Source organism: Saccoglossus kowalevskii, chromosome 22, assembly GCF_978046115.1.
Source record: "Saccoglossus kowalevskii chromosome 22, keSacKowa6.1, whole genome shotgun sequence".
NCBI classification, from domain to species: Eukaryota; Metazoa; Hemichordata; class Enteropneusta; family Harrimaniidae; genus Saccoglossus; species Saccoglossus kowalevskii.
In genome coordinates, this window is record NC_140662.1 from 16,509,307 (window position 1) to 16,531,114 (window position 21,808).

Genomic DNA, 21,808 nt, shown 5'->3' on the forward strand with positions numbered 1-21,808 from the left:
TAGCTTTTCTTTCTTTTATTTGGCGAATGTCAGTGTCTTATGTTTTATTGACAAAGAAATACACGACATTCTTTAAAATTGGTAACAACAATGTACGTCGCTGTACTGATAATCTTTGTTAAGCCAGCTGCTCTGTCGGTCTTACTATTATATCATGAACCTGTGGTAAAAAAAACATTACTAAATTGTTACATAAATACATTCACTTATTTGCATTCTTATCAACAAATGATTAAGAACCATACTTAGAACCACTCTTTAACGGAAACCGTACATAGATGAGTTATATCGTTGTTATGGCAATCAATTGCCAACATGAAAGTTCAAGTTCACATTAGTAGGTGAATATACCTTATAAATATACTTGTGGTACACATATACCACATATGAAACTCATTAACATTTGAAAACTACGAATAATATTAATCAACTAATCTGAGAAAATTTACCTGTACATGGGGAGGCGACTGTAGTACATATTTCACCATGTCAGCAATGTCAGAAGATTCCAACCACTGTTGAAAATACCAAACATCAAAATTATCGATTGCAATAAAGCAAAGTTTCTTGGGTTTTAATCAGATATTATATTCTGTAGATTTTGTCCACAATTTATGAAATGGTTATGAACGACCTATCTTCCAGGATCAGTTCAATTATGTTCTTCATGAATCATATACTAAGTTTCAGCGTGCCTACTTCGAATCTCGGTTGCATGAAGGCGAATGAACCCTGCTCTACCTTGTATCGATAGTTTCTTCTGACCAACAGAGAGCAAAACATAAATAAATTGAACACAATTGTCCGGAAAGTCCGGCTTAGTTAAATTGTTATGATTGTTGTCTTGTCTTTAGTGGTAACCTTATAATGTGTATACAATTATAATTTATGTACAAGTTTGGGTTCGACTATCATATATATATATATATATAAATAAAAAATACATTATATATGAATACTGTAATGGTAACCATTTATTTTGATCATTGTATTGCCATTGTGCTTTATGGAAAATGTACTCAGCATATAAGATACTAAATATTCTCTAAAGTCAAAAAGTTGTTGTTCACCATACAAAAAAGTTGTTTGCTATCAATACTCCCAATATACAGATATTTCAGCACGCAGTGATCGGGAAATGGTCTATTGTTTCGATTTTGTTGTTATTTTCAATCTACAAAATATTTGCTTTTCTTGTATCAAAACTTTCAGAAAACTTGCATTGCCGTTATACAAGTTAAATTACAGACAGGCTGATGCATATCCACTTGGTTGAATATAGTATTAAATGCAGATACATTATTACCAACAATACGGGATTGGAACCCGTAAACCGTACTCCACCAAGCTATAATTACCTTAAACATTGATTTCCTTTTAATTACTTCTTCCTCGCCCATTTTGTTATGAAACCCGGAATCAACTAATCCAGGAGAAATTGCCTATTGAGGAATATTTCATTATTATATATGTAATCATATTACACATTCGTTTGCCGTGGAATAATAACATTGGTATTGTATCCCACTAACTGACAAATATGAAAAGAAGTTTTCTATCAAACCTATTTCGCGGCATTTGTTGGCATTGTTTAATTGGAATTTACACTCGACGCTCCATGAATATTGTTAAATGTCGTGTTGGTACTTAGTTTAATAAACAATCTGCCCAACTACAGTTCATTGAGAGGGTGTTATAAGCCAAAACAAAACTAAATTGAAGTATATACCAACAAATAAAACAAAAAAACTGAAGGGCAGTATATACCAACACATGAAGGAACACACACATATTTTACATCTATGAACGACCACTGAAACTTTAGCATGGCAGTTTGAAATGTGCAACCAACAAAAACTTACGGTGACCCTGATGTGTGAATTACGACCTCGCAATTCTTGACGTAATCCTTCAGTTATGTGTTTCGTGCCAGCATAGAAACTATAACTGTTACTTCCTTGTGCAATCCGGTGTCCAGATGCACTCAAAAAGTTAAAAAAACACATATGTTTAGGTCAACAAAAAACAAAGAAACACAATGTAGTTGGCATGAATGAAAAGCCAATGCTGTAAACCCCACGAAAACAGCTAATGTGTCTTGGACTGATGATATCGTGAAGAACGCCGTAACATGTGCAATTGGTTCGGTTGCATGCACAAATGGTTCCACACATCTCTTTCTTTTTTCATATACTTCAACGGATTTACTGTGCTATGCGTATACCAAAGAAACACAGAAACAGTGCAGCAGGCCTGGCAATCACAGAACGCTGCAAACTGTAGATGTACGAAATCAGACACGTATAATAACAATTTTATTTACTGTTTGTGTCTGCGCAATTGACGTGATATGTATTTCTTTCTCAAAAAAGCAAAATCTCTCAAAACTACTAGTTTATATAATTTATGAATGTCTGATAAGTAACATTTATTAAAATACAATTATACTACGTAAATATAAATATTTCCTAACCTAAATAACGATCATAAATGTCAGCTGCATAATTTAAAAATATGAATGAAAAAAAAAATAATCAAATAAAAGAACGGTCATCTGTTGTAAAAAATACCTGTTTATATGTATGATATATCCGTCATCCACATTTCGTTCACTCATTTGTTTGAATGCTTCTCTGGTACAAATACACAATGCTATCACGTTTACCTAGACGGAAAATACAAGGCATATAGAGGCATATACGTGAGAAAAGAAATCCAACATTACATTGAATATACACTCACATGTAGAGGGGGAAATGTTTAGTTAAACTTACATCAAGTTCTTCCCTCCATTCCTCTGTCTCACCGGTTAACAGCTGCGCCATATTACCTAGCCCAGCACAATTAACACAAACATCAACACCACCATGTTTGCTTTTTATCTCCTCAAACATGTCCAGTATTTGTTTTTCTTTTCGAAGGTCACATTTTACAGGATGGAGAACACCATTTGCTGAACGTGATTTCAGATCATCAGATAGGTCCTGGAAAGAAAAGATTGGCAATGTCAGATGAGGTTCATCCATGATCAAATATAACAAATATAAGCATGGGAAAAAACTGATATTGGATTTATCAACAAAAGAACATATCATACGTATTTTTACATCGTATATATATGTATGTAGGTGGGTTTACCGCAAGTTAGTTGAGATATGCTGGAATTGTTGCCAAATGTTGTCATGTGCTTTAATTGATTGATCTACCAGGTGCACACAGTGTCGTATATTCCTTATCTGTTATGCTGTAACATTCTTATAACAACCAATCACACTATTCCAATCCACACAAGAGGTTTCTAGCCCTTCCAGTCCCTAATCTGAATACTATTCGTTTAACAATTTTAATCACATGCATGATTGGAGTGAAATGTCTTTTGGTCAGTAAGATAATTTTAGAAAAGTGAAAACCAGAGTGACTGTGAAATAAAGGTTGGTTTTAAATATGAAATATCATGGAATCTGGATGAAACAATGAAAGGAAATTGAACGGGTATGAAAAGGCAGTAAATGTGGCAAGAATGTAAGGTCAGAATCCGGGGGTCAAAATACGTCACAATACATCCAATACATCATCATCATCGGCTGTCAACAACTATAGATGCGGTAAAAGTCTTGATTTGCAGTTTGCGTGAATGGTCGGGGATAAAAGTCAATGTGCAATGGAAATTAATTCAAGAAATGCTGTCAAAGGACATTTCCTTCTAGTAAACAAAACAACCCTGGGATGTTTATCTTGAGAAATTGAGAAGACGAAAATATCTTGGGACAGTCGTTGTGAAACAATGGACATACTTCTCCAGGGTATCAAGGGTAGTTTTGATTATTAGAAGAGGGAAACTGCTGCTTTATAGAAGAGCAAATTTTGAGAAGACGAAAATCTCTTGGGACAGTCGTTGTGAAACAATAGACAAGCTTCGCCAGGGTATCAAGGTTATTTTGATTATTTGAAGATGGAAACTGCTGCATTATGGAAGAGCAAAGTTCAATGTCATTGGCACAGTAATGACGTTTTTAGAGGGGTGACTCGCTAGAAGTATTCGCCATGACTCCGGACTTTTCCTTCCGGGGATATACAACACTTACTTGTTACTATCAAGAAGGTTTAATGTCTTGTTTGTATTTGCACAATGTGAATGAGGGGTTTATTGTCAAAATATATACAGGTGCTTGTATGCCTACTGAAACTATACAAAATTCGACCAATGCACATCCGTTTTATGTGGTCAAAGAACATTGCGATGTTCTCATGGAATTGTTAAATCTTGGTATCATTCCCAACTGTCACCAAACTGTACGTTTTGACGACTCGTACGCACTTCTAGGACTTGTAATAATTTTCTGGAAACTGCACAGCAAATCACATATTTTCCTTATCAATTGTTCATAGTTTTTCTAAATTTCAGTTTTTATTGTTCATAATTATTTACAGTAATAACATATTTGTCCCACACACAATAAGACAGGATGGTATGTACGGATATGTGTGAGTATGTTTCATGGATTAATATGCCACTCCTTTGCTTCAATTCCAACTACATCTCTGGAAATATCACTTGCTGTTTATCGTCCATATTTTGATATCCCACAATGTGTCGATTGCGTTATCTGAAAATTCTAACTACTATTTTGCAAAATTTTACCAGCCTTGCTTCTACCAGTCATTTAAGTCAACTCTCTTATTGTCCTTCACAGTGAAGGTTAATTCAGATATATTGTAAATTATACAGAGGTAACACTACAATAAATTTCCATTTACATTCCTTTATATTACATAACAGTCTTTGAGCTGATGCAGTTATGGTTCTACAACCATCACCAGTTCTCTTGTTGTTTATCTGTGTCGATGCTTTAAGTTACTAATGTGTAAGTTGTTCCAGTGAATCCTGACAAAACCTCTTGCTCCGTTTTAACTCAATACAAATTTGCCTGTCTTGTATGACATTTTCGTTTCTAAGGAACTAGATCGGCAGAAAACTTTAATAAAAAACCACATGATCACATGATCAGAAAAAAATATGTCAAAGAAACCATACGAATGTTTTTATGTCAGCCATGCGAAACTTTTAATGAGGAGCCATGATACCACATACATTTTGTAGGAAATAAACAAAATATGCGATAAGATAACTGAAATGACCCGCTTATGCTCTTCAAAATGCATGTAAGCACACCAAATATGCAACAACAGGCAGTTCCAATAAAATTAAGAACGGTTAAAAAGGGCTCGAAAAATTGATTTGGCAAAGAGACTGCTAGAAAGTTATACCGAGAGTTCAATGTGTTCAAAAATTGTAGCGTTGACTAAGACCGCATTTAAGGCACGCTGAAAATTGTAACATAAATAAATTTGCCAAAAAACTGAAATAAGAACAGACAAGAACAATTAAACAGGCATTTTATGAGACTGGCGGAAAAAGTTGAATACATTTTCATCGATTTTTACCCCGCGTCTACAAAAAAGACCTTAAAAATAATGGCTGATACAGTGACGATAAAATTTACTCTAATAAGCCCTCGAATCGCATACAACCGCCATTTGGTAGTATTTTTTATAATATAATGTATTCCAAAATAATGACTTAGGGGTTAGAATTTTCGTCACTTTTTCTTCCGGGAGCCTAGCTTATTTTCATGACAACAGTGAAAACGATAAATGACGATTCTCGATTCTGAATGTTATCACAGTCACAAAGAGTATTCATCCGAAATGTAAATATAGTTCTTCGTAGAGGTTGTGCACTAAACGTGGATATTCTATCGAAAACTGGCTGAAAATTTCAAGTGATTGATACAAAAAGAGAAACAAAGTGGTGACCCTTGAAATCTCAAACAATAGAGGGCGTATAGAGCGCGACACGCATCCTTGAGGGATTAGGCAGATTGACACCTTTTAACAATAGCGTTTCCTAACCGTTCTTTTTAGTAACCGTGAAATAAATTAAACTACATGTATTTGGTACTTGAACCGGGACCCGGAAGTAAAGTATATATGTCATGGACCTAACTGGACGACCACAGATGATGACGTAATTAATCGCATAATAAGATGGTCATTACCTTAATATAGTCAGGAAATAGTTTCCGGAAGTAAACATTCTGGTATACATGTCATGGACCTAACCGGACGACCACCGATGATGACGTAATTAATCGCATAATAAGATGGTCATTACCTTAATATATTCAGGAAATAGTTTCATGATGTAACAACGTTAGTAAATTCAAATATGCTATCAGTTAGCAACATATCAGTACCACTTCAGGCACCACCAGTATATACCTGTCACAAGTTTATTAACAGATAGAATTAATCATTCCAGTGTCGCATCAGAGATCGAGTTACCAAACTATTCGGGGTAACGCACGATTCATTTTATACTGTGATTACCACATACATGTATGGATCTAAAAAGCCATTATATAAGTCTATAATAACGCATAACAATTTCACTATTATTTAGAAATGTCTTAAATACAAAACATTACAACAACTATAAACACTATTATATATTGCGTGTTCAAGTAACTAGTAACTTGTGTCATGCGCACGTCCATTCAAAGATTGGATTATACTATCAGAAGCACGTGCACGGGTGAAATGTTCGTTAAAGAAACAACAAATTGGACCAAATGCCTTATAGATTATCTGAAGAAAGACGGTAACCCGAAGCTATAATCTTCTCCCTTACAAAATGCATGGAAATGTAATTGATGGTGCCAGAGTCGGCAGCAGTGTACTATTTTGTCATTTGCAGCACCCTCTATTCATTTATGTACGACAAGGGAAATCCTTACTGCATAATTTGCATATACATATAACATAAAACACTGCCCGTTTTATGGGGTATTTTTAAAGTGCCTGTGCAATGCCTACCCACACGTTTCCCATTTTAGATCTGTGTCCCACTGAAACGGGCAGTTATTGATTTATTTGCTGAAAATGATTACTCGTATCCAAGTAAATTTGTGATATTTTCCATGCTGTAGCCACGCCCACCTATACTGAAACGGTCGACTGTTTCCGGATTTCCGACTCTCGCCGAAAGTGCGCCACCAAATGTCAAAATATGAGAGGAAGCCATGCCCCTGAGCCCTGGCTGAAAATTTCAAGTGATTGATACAAAAAGAGAAACAAAGTGGTGACCCTTGAAATCTCAAACAATAGAGGGCGTATAGAGCGCGACAGGCATCCTTGAGGGATTAGGCAGATTGACACCTTTTAACAATAGCGTTTCCTAACCGTTCTTTTTAGTAACCGTGAAATAAATTAAACTATTTGGTACTTGAAACGAGACCCGGAAGTAAACATTCTGGTATATATGTCATGGACCTAACTGGACGACCACAGATGATGATGTAATTAATCGCATAATAAGATGGTCATTACCTTAATATAGTCAGGAAATAGTTTCCGGAAGTAAACATGCTGGTATATATGTCATGGACCTAATCGGACGACCATCGATGATGACGTAATTAATCGCATAATAAGATGGTCATTACCTTAATATATTCAGGAAATAGTTTCATGATGTAACAACGTTAGTAAATTCAAATATGCTATCAGTTAGCAACATATCAGTACCACTTCAGGTACCACCAGCATATACCTGTCACAAGTTCATTAACAGATAGAATTAATCATTCCAGTGTCGCATCAGAGATCGAGTTACCAAACTATTCGGGGTAACGCACGATTCATTTTATACTGTGATTACCACATACATGTATGGATCTAAAAAGCCATTATATAAGTCTATAATAACGCATAACAATTTCACTATTATTTAGAAATGTCTTAAATACAAAACATTACAACAACTATAAACACTATTATATATTGCGTGTTCAAGTAACTAGTAACTTGTGTCATGCGCATATCCATTCAAAGATTGGATTATACTATCAGAAGCACGTGCACGGGTGAAATGTTCGTTAAAGAAACAACAAATTGGACCAAATGCCTTATGATTTTCTGAAGAAAGACGGTAACCCGAAGCTATAATCTTCTTCCTTACAGAATGCATGGAAATGTAATTGATGGTGCCAGAGTCGGCAGCAGTGTACTATTTTGTCATTTGCAGCACCCTCTATTCATTTATGTACGACAAGAGAAATCCTTACTGCATAATTTGCATATACATATAACATACAACACTGCCCGTTTTATGGGGTATTTTTAAAGTGCCTGTGCAATGCCCATCCACACGTTTCCCATTTTAGATCTGTGTCCCACTGAAACGGGCAGTTATTGATTTATTTGCTGAAAATGATTACTCGTATCCAAGTAAATTTGTGATATTTCCCATGCTGTAGCCACGCCCACCTATACTGAAACGGTCGACTGTTTCCGGATTTCCGACTCTCGCCGAAAGTGCGCCACCAAATGTCAAAATATGAGAGGAAGCCATACCCCTGAGCCGTACTTTTATAACACTGCGTCATTCAACCATAGAGGGTCTATGATTCAACATACTTTTAAACGACATACATTTTTTTTGATCGGCGTTTTTTGTCTATTTTACTTTATTTTTCAGTGACAGGTTTTAAAAGTTGGTTTCACAACAAACATTTACGATGGTTAAACTTTGTGTTGTGGGCGGTCGCAGTAATATAGTCATAGTGTAAAACAAGAAAATGTTGAGGTGGACTTACAGCGTCATATGTAGCGTTCACTTCACCTCGGATTCTTTTTTTCGGAAAACTGTCCTTGTCCATGACTAAACAACTAGGTTTTAACAAACCTGGCGCGATACAACACGTTTTAAAAAAATGGATGATCACTGAGGCGGATTTCAGAAGAGAGAGAAGTCTGGCAAGTGTTTCAAATGATTTGACTTTTTATGCGATCCTGATTATCGCTTTATAGAGACCATCCGTGTTTTGTAAAAGGTAGCAGTGATATTGATAGTGACACGAAAACGACCGTCGGACAAACAGGAAATGTTCGGTGATTCGTGTTGAATGAAAACCTCCGTTACCCTTACTTGCAACTTGATCTGCGTAATAATTTATGGAATAAGAATCCGGACTTGGGCTGTCAATGTGTTTCCAACAAATAATTTTTTAATATGATGTCACGCTAAATCCATTCTGAATTTGTCTGTATGTGAGTGGCTCTCAATTATTTTTAGTTATCCAATTAAACGCGCCATTCACGCACTTGTCCCCGCCATGACTCGACGCGTTCACTACGGCAACCGAGGTGGCTCACAACATGGCATTTTATAAAACCATTTTTACAATTCATTTACATTTTGAAAACTCATTTTTACTTGTTGATCCTTTTTTAAACACCATTTTTGGTCCTGGAATCTATTTTTAAAACCCACTTTCGTTTCTGGGCTCTGTTTTTATTTTAAAAACCAATTGTTTAAATCTATTTTCATTTTCAATATCCATTTTTGTTTTCAAATTCCATTTTCATTTGCAATATCCATTTTCGTTTTCAAATTCCATTTTCGTTTTCAAATTTCATTTTCAAAATCCATTTTAATTTTCAAAATTCCATTTTCATTTTTAAAATCCATTTGCGTTTTCAAATTCTATTTTCATTTTCAAAATCCATTTTCATGTTCACATTTTGACCTGTAACCTCGCCCTCTGATCCCATATCACGTGACTAGGAATTGTAACTCTGATTCCGGATTTTTTTCCACCGGTAACGTTTCCATGGTAAGGCTTATTTACGTAAGTTCTTCTTCAGACTATACCCTATTTGGCCGTGATTCCACGGCGTTTTTGGATCCATAGGGGGTTCTTAGCTTCATCTGTCGGCTTACGCTGTGGCGTCGAATGCCTGTATATACACCGATGGCGCTGCCTTGTATACCTACAGTACCTTATCCGGTACGATAACACAGCAGACCCACAGCCATAACTTGTTCTAATCTGAGTATCAACGTTATAGCTGATAAAATGAGCTCCAAGGTTGATTAGAATAAGTTATAGTCGTGGTTTTGCTGCGTTTTGGTACCGGGTAGGGTATTGTCGGTAAACAAGGCAGCGTCGTCGGTAGGCAAGTCTGACCGCAAATGCATTTAACGCCAAAATGTAAGCCAACCGATGAAGCCAAGATCCCTTTATGAACTAAAATCGCCACGGAACCACGGCTAAAGTTATAGTCTGAAGAATAACTTACGTAAAGAAGCCTTACCATGGAAACGTCACTAGTGGAAATAAAAAAAAAAATCTATCAGGTCAAGTTGAAATGTATAAACTTGAAGTTTGTAAATTAATATCATTTATTGAGCTCACCTTACTGTATTTTCGCCCCATTATATTCGAGAATACCTCTGTAAAAAGTGGCTGGTACCCGATTACGGATCGATCAGCGTGACGACTACAATATTATCATTGCAAAGTGCATAAACAATATTCGATAATGAAATGTATTCTATATGCACACCAATTATAATTTCCATAATTACCGATTAAACGTGAATTTTGAAGACAAAACACAATTTGTTATATTCTTGATATTTTTGCATTCCATTTGTCTTTAAATATGACTGAAAGCGGCTAAATGAAGTAACAAGAAGCGTGTTCAACAACAACTTTAATGACTATAGTTTTCTTTTTTGGCAGCCCGTGCAACACTCACAAGTCAACCCTGGCGTTTAGTGTGCATGATTCCGTTTCGACGACGGTTTACGAAAAGGACATTGAGTTCATGCTATTTTTAGAGAGGTTAGATACTGCTTAACGCCATGGCTACACCCTCTCTGCATTTAATATAAAATTGGTTAATGTTCATAGACATTTTTGTATTGTGGGAAATTTGCATTGGAACTGATGTTCTGTCTTCATAAGGCAGTAGTCCTCGGCCTAGTTTGCAGAAGCACAGTAACACACACACACACATACACATACACACCCATTGTCACAGATCCGAAGATTGGCTAAGCACGCGGGAGCACATAATGAATGGTGATGACAAAGTGCATACAGTTAACTAAGCTATTTTATTCTCTAAACCTCATCAACAGATATTCATACTCAGAAATTAACATGAAACTTGTCCACCACACAACTCACGTGAATTTACATAACAAAGCCACCTACAAGACGCATGCAACCTTACATTCCCATTCATACGCAAATACCCACATCATACACTGTAAAAAGCAAATACAACACTTGGCTTGGTTATGGTTAGGCTCGACAAGGTTCGCGCCAATTTTATTTATAAATTTAGCTGGCATTTACATAGCGGAAAACTAGGCTGATTTTCCTACAACACCCATGTTGACCCTTCCATATTCAATATGGAGTTTATAGATGGTGGTAATATTGTACAGTACATCTTACCTGTACAGCTGTAACATTCCTACCGCAACCAATCACACACATACCATTCTCAGCAAGTACTTTAGCCGTTTCTGCCCCGATACCTGACGACGCACCAGTCACTAGCGCTACACGACCAGCCCAGCGTTCCATGTTGCAATCAACAGTGCATGCCGAAACTCGTACAGCATGTGGGAGTTGACACAGACCTTGTGGCAGGACTCCACTTTGTGCAATTTTTTAAAATTATGCTAATTTATTCATGACGTGGCAGTTTCTGTGTTCATGAATATTCATTAATTTGTGGATCAATACATTTTAAAAGGGGCGATATATTATTTTGGGGGGAAGAGTTAGAAAGGAGGATTAGCAATCCTTAGGGGGGTCAATACAAAAGAAGGGACCCATTTGGAGAGCAGCATTGATCCTCGTGTCTGTTGTTGCACGTGATCTGCAGCTGTCAACTGTGTTCGTACTTCGACGACTTCGACTGTGAGGTAGTTTCTTGTGTTCTGTTTTTCTGACTTGAGTTCTTGATATACTTAATTGCTGTTATGTTTTTCTTTTCTTTCATATCTTGTCTTGTAGGAGTGTCCTGTCCGTAATTCGAACTTGCAATCTTCGAGTTCACAGCGCACTGTCTTGTCCACTCTAGTAGTTTGCGAAAAAACACTGGCAGGCATGGGAATTGAACCCAGGTCCTCCTGATCACTATGTAGACAACTAAACCACAAGACCACAACTGATTGACTGGATGTGTTTGCATTTGATAGGACTATATAGTGTGTGTATATATATAGAAATACAACATATTTCTATTATTGAGTTACAATTGTCCAAAAAATTGCCAATTTTGTGTTTTTACTTGTGTAAACTATATGCATGCCATAACCCGTTAGTGTACATCTTGCCAATTGGGTGTTTGCCATTTGCGTTGCCCCAACCCTAACCCTAATGCCAAGACACGTTCTTGTTAATAATTCCGTTGCCCATACGTGACTTGACCCTGACCCTAACCCTAATGCCAAGACACGTTCCTGTTTATAATTGCTCAATATCGATACTCCGTTGTGCACTGTCTGTGGGTAAGTTGCATTGATGTCAAGTGATTAAACAAGACGCGTTTAAGTAATTTCCACTATTAACAAGTGGTTAAATTGTGACAATAAATGTGTGGACAAATATTTGAGATTAATTTTGGTGTAGACAGCTCTCGTTTAATTATTTTACACCATTACAAGTTGTTAAATTGAGAGAATAAATGTATGGACAAATATTTTAGACTTATTTTGGTGTAGACATCTCTCGTTTGATTAATTCCCACAATTACAAGTTGTTAAATTGAGAGAATAAGTGTGCGGACAAATATTTTAGACTTATTTTGTGTAGACAGCTCTCGTTTAATTATTTTACACCATTACAAGTTGTTAAATTGAGAGAATAAATGTATGGACAAATATTTTAGACTTATTTTGGTGTAGACATCTCTCGTTTGATTAATTCCCACAATTACAAGTTGTTAAATTGAGAGAATAAGTGTGCGGACAAATATTTTAGACTTATTTTGGTGTAGACAGCTCTCGTTTAATTATTTTACACCATTACAAGTTGTTAAATTGAGAGAATAAATGTGTGGACAAATATTTGAGACTTATTTTGGTGTAGACAACTCTCATTTAATAATTTTACACCATTACAAGTTGTTAAATTAAGAGAATAAATGTATGGACAAATATTTTAGACTTATTTTGGTGTAGACAGCTCTCGTTTAATTATTTTACACCATTACAAGTTGTTAAATTGAGAGAATAAGTGTGCGGACAAATATTTTAGACTTATTTTGGTGTAGACAGCTCTCGTTTGATTAATTCGCACAATTACAAGTTGTTAAATTGAGAGAATAAGTGTGCGGACAAATATTTTAGACTTATTTTGGTGTAAACAGCTCTCGTTTAATTATTTTACACCATTACAAGTTGTTAAATTGAGAGAATAAGTGTGCGGACAAATATTTTAGACTTATTTTGGTGTAGACAGCTTTCGTTTAATTATTTTACACCATTACAAGTTGTTAAATTGAGAGAATAAATGTGCGGACAAATATTTTAGACTTATTTTGGTGTAGAAAAGTCACATTTAATTTACTTCCACAAATTACAAATTGTTAAATTGAGAGAATAAATGTGTGGACTAATATTTGAGACTTATTTTGGTGTAGACAACTCTCATTTAATAATTTTACACCATTACAAGTTCTTAAACTGACAGAATGAATGTATGGACAAATATTGACCATTATATTTGTGAGTAAATACCTGTTGTTAAAATAATTTCCACCTCTACAATGTTGTTAAATTGAGAGAATAAATATGTCGACAAATATTTTATACTTATTTAGGTGTAAGAACTCGTGTTTGACCAAATCCCACCATTGCAAGTTGTTAAAATAATGAAATAAATATACTGGTATCATTGGATATTTGATTTAATTGTGAAACTTTCTAACAAAATGTTAACTGCTGGCTTCGAACCCTCAATCAACAATTCCGCAGACACAGTATAAATTCCACAACACCACAGAAGATATTCGTCTGTTGCCTGAATTGTTTTCGTAATATAGGGAACGCCATTTTAACAAAACTTACCTTGACTTGGGTCTTGTTTATCTCTTGTCACAATCTGGAAACTGTTGAACAAATTGCGCGTCTTCCAGTTTAAGACGTAAGCTATTTTATTATTCATTCATTCAGTTTTGTATGGTGGAGTTTTGTGAGGTGAGACTCGAACCCACTGTCTTTTCAAGCTAATTTTGTTTTATTTTGATGGCAGGCTTGTGTACCACGTCACGACGTTGGTCGTTAAGTGGTGTTCATTTTTCTAACTACTCCATTGTTCCGATGAGTTGAACCTCAGACTAGTAATAGTCTGAGGTTGAACGGAAAAGCCAAAACGATTGCTCGTTTCTGATTGCTTCGGTTATGGAGAGTGTGTATCTAGTGTTATTCGAACCCATGTCGTTTTGTATTGGGCGTTTTTTTATTTCCCATGTTGGCTACGCCGTAATATGCAACCACTTCCCCAGTTTTATTGTGATTTTGAGAGTGTTTAATGATGTCTTCCTCGCCCGTCACGCCATGACCCAGTTTCAACCACACGGCCATTTTGCAACACAGTGCGTGACCCTCGGCGTCACCCGGCTGACTATATGATCGTTCTGTTCAACTGTTAAAGGGAGCCTAAATGCGGTCTTAATTTATAGTTGTGTATATTATAAACTGTATTTGAAATAATATTGCAGTGGTTTAATTTTGTTTTAATTATAACTGTAGCTTGGATAGGCATTCGAAGTGCTTGCAATTAAACACCATGGAGGCCGTTCATGGAGGGGAATAAATAAATAACGAACGAACATATCTAACATCCAGGTACTTTTCAAAGCTATGACGTTTTAGTGTCTGATCGCATTCGTATACGCCATTGTACATAGCCGTTCATGCTGCCAAGCATTGTGTACTACTAGTATAAACTCAACTTTTATATGCACAATGTGCTTTGTGGAACTTGGGTTAGAGCATTATGCGTTTGAACCACAGTATTCTGAGAGTGGAAGCCCAATTGCGTTAAAGTACCGTACTTCCCCGATCGTAAGCCCCTCTCGAGTATGAAGCCCATCCCTCTATTTTTACTAGGTATTTATCGAATTGAGGGCATTCACGATTATAAGCCCAGAGTGTTTTTACTGGGCTTCGACGTTATTCTTTAAAATATGCGTGAAAAAAGTGTGTTTCATTTCATAATAATCGTGATTGGTACGGTAGTTTGGTTCGTGCTTTTATGAGAAAACTCGCATTAATTTCAGAGTGCATGGCGAACGTACACAACGTGGTTCGCATCATTTCTATTCTGTCATTTACTCAGGATGAACCCCGATGTTGCAATACTGGAGTAATCCATATTTCTTTGAGTAGTAGCTTTCGAAAAGCCAAAAATGTGATCGTTAAGTTGTGTATCTGGTTATTGGGCATGGTTTACTCAGCCCCCCGCTTACTTTGACGCTATCATGAAAGGCCTAGGGTTTGAACGATGTGACATGTTGGCGACCGTGAAAGCAGGTGTTTAAATTCTTCCTCCACAATCAGTTTACCCACGGTTACTACTAACCGTCGTTTATTTTTCGGAAATTGTGAATCGCCAGTTTTGAGGGGAAAAAAATCATCGTTTTGTCGTTGCAATCAGTGCTACAGATCCATTTTAACATTGCGGTAATTCACTTCCGCATTGCGTTAAAAAATCATCATTACGACACATCATTTTGACTGGTTAATGAAAGACATGACCTGTTAGGTCAAAGGAAGTTGTTTCAGGTCAAATCGTGCTGAAAAACCTCATGGTGAAAAATTGCTTCGCGTCGAGAGTTTGCGTACGATCGAAAATATACCAAAACGAAGATAATGATAAATGCCTTCGACTGTTTCCCCACAGACCCTACCCATTATTTCACCGTAAATTCAGACTGTATGTAAATCGTATTGTAATAAAATATGTTTCTTTCTTCATTGTAAGTGTCGTGGAATTCAATGACGCATTTTTTTTCAAAAATAAGTGAAATATTATTTTCCAGAGCCCGGCGTGGTGAACGAATACTTTTTTTGAATAATTTTTCGTTGTTGGCAAGATGGTTACAGTGTTTAACCCCATTGTTCGGATGATAGTTTTATTTCAAATTACACGGAAGTCTTTGAACAATCTGCTGGGTGTTCCTGTGACAATTGTCCCATGATTTTCCAGTGCAGCCCCGTGAATACATGGACGAAAATGTTTCCACCGCCATCCTACGAACTCAAGATTGCATACTCCAGCATCCAGACTTTGAAATAATTTGCACGCCGCACAGTGCAGTACTGGTAATAGCATTTATTAGACAGTTAGACAAAAAAAATGCTTGTCTCGATCAATCGCACATCCATAATGTTGTATGTTGATACGCTTGTAAATAATATTAACGTAAAAGTCGAAACAACCTAGACTAGAAGTCAATTCACCAGTACAGCCAACTATGGCTCCCTAAGTTGTTTATATTTAATCAGATAATCAGATCATCATGCTTTGTTACCTTTCCTGTTTATACCTCATGAGGGCGGTTTTTTTATGACAAGATGGCGCAAACGGAAGTCCTTGGCAGGTTTATGGTTTCTCATATTTAAATCATCATGACTATGAAGATAATCATTTTTTGTAAATTTTGTTTTCAAATTTATAATCAATATACATAACTTGATAAATACAAACACCAAATTAGGCTCTATTTAGTTCCCCTTTAAGCTAGCATTTATTACCGTTATTATCATTATATTGTCACATGATTTGTTTTACTTTATGTGTAATGTTTTAAGTATCTTTATTGTAATTTGTATATATTAATTCGTATATACCGAGGCAACGACCCCGATTGAAGGTCATGTATTCTGTGACGCCACCAATTCGTGTGTAGGTACGGCTTCTAGATCCGTGCCGACCTTGTTTGCAAGTTAATGATTAACAAAGATTATATTGCAGTGACCCTCATCATCAAGGAACTTTGACCCCGAAATAACGTTGCCATAGATGGCGTTTATTGAACAATGATTCAGGGGCAAATGCTAATATGGCAACCTCAGATTGTAATTGTCCACATTGATTGTCAACCTTGTAAATTCAATCTCATAAACTGGAATTTCTGCTATGTAATATAATAATATGCAATTGTCCTATAGAGTGTGTGACGTCTTCATGGGTACTATTGATTTAATCCATCATTACATTGTTATTTGTTTACCATAAATAATTTGTTTGCAAATATTTTAACTGAGACATGACGTAACTGTACCTGACGTAAGATTATGACAGGAAATAGTTACATTATAAGGCTGTGCGTGGTTTACAATGGTGCAGTGAGACACCTGATGTGAATGTGGTAAGTGACACACGTGCAATTGTTTTCGTGACATAATGAAGCAGATTATATGGTGTTGTCAAGATACAAATAATTATGTATTATTATAACATTATTAATATGTAAAAAATCATAATGCCTTTGGTATAAATTAATTATCGGATGTGTTGCGTCTGAGTTCTGACCTAATATGGCCTACGCAATACCGTACCCAGCCTTCCTTGTTCAATGTATCTGTTCACCTCATACATATACAACTTCCCATCTAAAAATATGCGCACTCGTTTAGATGGCTGTGTTATATGGTACAAAAGCTAAACACTGGAATCGTAGATTAAATGACAAACTGTTGGCCTTTGAACGTGAGGTTACGATTTTGAATCCAATTGGGAATGTCGCTTCCTAGTATCGTAACTTCATTCTTTTTTTTTTTAAATATGTGCGCTATTGCAGTACGGGTAGTCGATTTATAATTATGAGTGATTTAGAAATGTTTAGTTTCTCACGAGATGTTATCATGAATGTATATTCATTACCAAAATAAATACATAACATTAAAACTTTTAACAAGTATGTGTAGGTTTGTGGGAGGTAAGAGCAAACTCACATATTGTAAGTCGGTTAAATACAGACTAACATAACTGCAAAACAGCGCACGGCAGGCTTTCGATTGTTTAAGGTAGGCAGTCGTCGCGCTGCGCCTGTGCGGCATTTGTGTTGATAAGCATTGAGTTTCCTAGAATCCATTGCGTTTTGTAATGGAAATCAAAGTATAAAGTTTGACCTGGGCGTGACTTTCACTACTTACCGCCGGCGACTTCTTCAATACCTTCCATTCACCTACAAATCCCTATTTTAAGCAAATAACGTCTCAGTATGTACTCTTTGATCTGCGCAACAGTCAAAGTCACCATCTTTGTTTATATGAGACCATATATCTCGGCATGCGTGGCGAGTACCGCCCTTTAAGCCGCTGTAGATAAAACCTACGGTAAATTGAGTGATATAAATACATACTACTATAATAGAAGGTAGGTAGATAATGTGAACAATGTTTTGCTTAACATCACAAGAGATTTTACCATTTTGAACCGATTGCTCATTGTAGATTTTGCAGTTCAATCCCACCTTCGATAAAAAGTCAAATTGGCGTTTTTTAAGGGGTAAATGGGTATTCACATGGGATACAAAGACAATGTATCACATGATGTAAGTATAATCTCCCTTATATTCACCTATATTCACTCTATTGTTTTTCTCCACAAAAATTTCCCGATTTATATAGCATTATCAGTAACGATGTTATATGAATAATAACATTGAAATAAACATATATATATATTCTGATTAAAACTGCACTAAGAAACCAGATAACTTCTTGTACCACTGGCAGCGGCCAGGCCAAAAAAAACAAAAACAAGATGACCGACAATGCTACTTGAGAGTAAAATGTCTGCAAACTTCGAGAAAATGAAACTAACACTGTTTAGATAATTGATAGCGGTTAATAGAGTGCCAAATCGTATTGCTTTAATTAAGGCTAAATTCATGTTCTTCATAGCCATTATTTTATTATCATGGCCTCATTGTTGAATGCCATTTCCTGGTGATTACTGCACAGCTGTGCGTATTGGCGTATAATAATGAATAATCTATTTCACTACTATTTAGAAGTTTCATAATTCCATAACAATATGAAAACTGGTATTGAACAACAATTTAGGTTGCTAATTTTTTTGTATATATACCTATATAAAAAGGTAACTTATGTAATGTGACAAGCGATTGCTCATTTTGAAACTGGACACGAAGTTGACTGTATGCTTTACCCAGGCCTCTAGACTGACTTGATCAAATTAATCAAAAGAATTAAGCATTTTCTTATCTATCTTCAAATATCCTAGGATTAATTGACCCTCAAACTGAGAAATTATTGTCTCTATTTTCATTGAAAAATCAATCTCCATATCAAACTACCTATCTATGAAAGATAATAAAATACATTCTGTAGTTTAACTATTAAATGCAATAATAACCAGAACATTATTAATTTGGAACTGTTTTATCTATATTCATTCCACTTCCCATCGTCTTTTGCTTGAAATATTTTTTAGCTGTATATATGTGTTGCAATAAAACATGCTTAATTCTAAATCATTGGACCACAATTATATTTTATGATGTAACGTAATTACCCTTTGTATCATAAATCATACTCTCAACATGTGTACAGCACTAAAATTGACATAATCCGAAATAATATCCCGTAATGCTATATATTCATGTTAATAAAAAATATTACTTATTCGTCTATTAATTTTTGGTTTGTGGTAGAACGTGTTTTATAAGGTTTTAACTTGCTCCATCATAAACGTCCGTAGCAAAAGAATTAATTTTCATTATGAGTGAAAATTGTAACAGTGTAATAACAGAACAACAACCCAGCAAAATAAACAAAAATGTTAATACACTAACTAGAAGTGATGCACCGAATCTGAGAGTGTTGAGAGCAGAAGCTGAGTCGATAGCTGTTCCACTCGACCTAACTATTTTGAGTATAAGATAGAGTGAAATTGGGCGTTCACATGACAGGTTAGTCTTATCGTACTGTCAGTATTATGAGCGGTATTAAAGCTAGAAGCTTTAGCTTGATATTGTGATGTATGTGTATTTCATTTCCAAAACAATTGTCTGATATACCTCATTCTAGCAGTGAAAGGACCCCAGTGTGAGTTCTGCGGGCGCCCCTCTCAATTGCAATAAGCAGGTATTACACTGTGACATACTGTCAGTACCCTATTGTAGAACTAAGTGTCTCTCAAGTTGTAGATAAGCAGGTAAGCTGAAGGTGAAACACCAGTAGAGCTTGATTCAACTATTAGGAAGCTTTGGGACTGATAGTAAGGCAATGTCAGAACAAAGTGAACTCAAACTTCGCATTCGCTATTCTTTCAAAATAATGCTGGGCAAAATAAAAATATTGAGTATTATGGTTGAAATATGTGACAGTAGATAATTGAGACGTGTTATGAAAATTGGTGATACCGAGAGGCCTGAACGAATTAGTAAATATTATTCTCATGTATTTATGGAAATGGTTGATCGCAAATAATACTGCAACGTGTGATATCTGCATACGTGATATCATTATAGTAACAATTGTTTCGATTTGTTGTTATCTTCGTTTCACAAAATACTTGTTTTTCATGTATCAAAAACTTGACGATTGATTGAGTATGTGTATGATTGTTTTAATATAGTTTGCCTAAGCATCTTCAATTTTCACATAATAATTTATCATATAGAGGCGTTTGCTTTACAATGATTTGAATTCAGTACTAAATGTACTAGTAAACACATGCCTATGCATTTATTATCCGATAATTTCACTCAATTGGGGATGTGTGCTTACTAAATATTAACAATTAACTGAAATATGTGCTAAATGCACTGTGTAGCATGCATTGTCGGGATCAGCACCCTGCAATTAAAAAAAAATGACCTGGCATATTTTCCCGCCAGATGCATGACCACCTGATTGAATATAATATTAATTACAGACAAATTATTACCAACAAGGGGATCAGAACTCGCAAAACGTACTCCAGTAAGCCATAATTAATTTAAACATTGATTTCTTTTTATTTACTTCTTCTTCGCCCATTTTGTTAAGAATCAACGGAATCCAGGAGAAATTGCCCATTGTAGAATATTTCATATGCAATTCTGATTATTCATCCGTTTGCCGTGGAATAATAACATTTGTGTTGTATTTTACAAACTGACAAATAAATAAAAAGATTTCCTTCCAAACCAAATTGTCGGCATTTGTTTGCATTTATTTAATTGCAAAATACATTCGACACGTCCATTTATATTGGTGAATGTTATGATGCTGCTTGATTTAATAAACAATCTAACTATAGTTTATTGACCAAAAGAGGATGTCATACGCCATGTATCAATCTTACAAATCAATGTCCCTTTTGGTGTTCACACAAAGTGAAAACAGAGCTGAATCTCTGCTGAGCTGTTTTTGGAGTTGTTGCAAAAATGAGAAGTAAATAAAGTGGCTTGCATAGGCCAACGGGCAAGTTGCAGAATATGCCAACAAATGAAATAAAGCAAGACTAAATAGCAGTATATACCAACAACTATTCTCCCTCTATGAACGACCACTGACACTTTAGCGTGACAATTTGAAAAGTGAAACCAAAGAAATTTACAGCGACCCTGATATGTGAATTAAGAACTCGCAATTCTTAACGTAATCTTTCAGTTAAACCAGTCACCATGTGTTTCTTGCCATCATCTCCTGCTTAATTATACAGCATATTTGAGAGATTAAATTGCAAAAAAGAAATACTATCCGTGTCGAGGCAGGTCTATAAGAGGGACTGTGAAGGTACACCTATGATTCTCGTTTCTCATTCCACAGCAATGTTTGCCTTTCTTCCCAACTCACTCTTCTCTTCAAAGTATATTTGGTTTATTTTGTTTAATGTAGGTTTTATAGTATAATTTTCTTCACAGGGATGTATGTACCCCAAGCTAGCGGAATTTTTTGTTGGTGTAGTGGCTGTGC

General features: G+C 35.7%; 1 protein-coding gene across 1 annotated transcript; it reads right to left on the reverse strand.

The window, feature by feature from the left end:
• On the reverse strand, positions 1 to 11,499 carry LOC100375283 (dehydrogenase/reductase SDR family member 11-like). The gene is made up of 7 exons (XM_002737647.4): positions 11,313 to 11,499; positions 2,775 to 2,984; positions 2,571 to 2,665; positions 1,863 to 1,983; positions 1,359 to 1,442; positions 450 to 515; positions 1 to 160 (listed from the first exon to the last, which is right to left on the reverse strand). Exons 1-7 carry the CDS (start codon positions 11,442 to 11,444, stop codon positions 119 to 121), a joined length of 750 nt encoding a protein of 249 aa, XP_002737693.1. The 5' UTR covers positions 11,445 to 11,499; the 3' UTR covers positions 1 to 118.
• Positions 11,500 to 21,808: the final 10,309 nt, after the last annotated feature.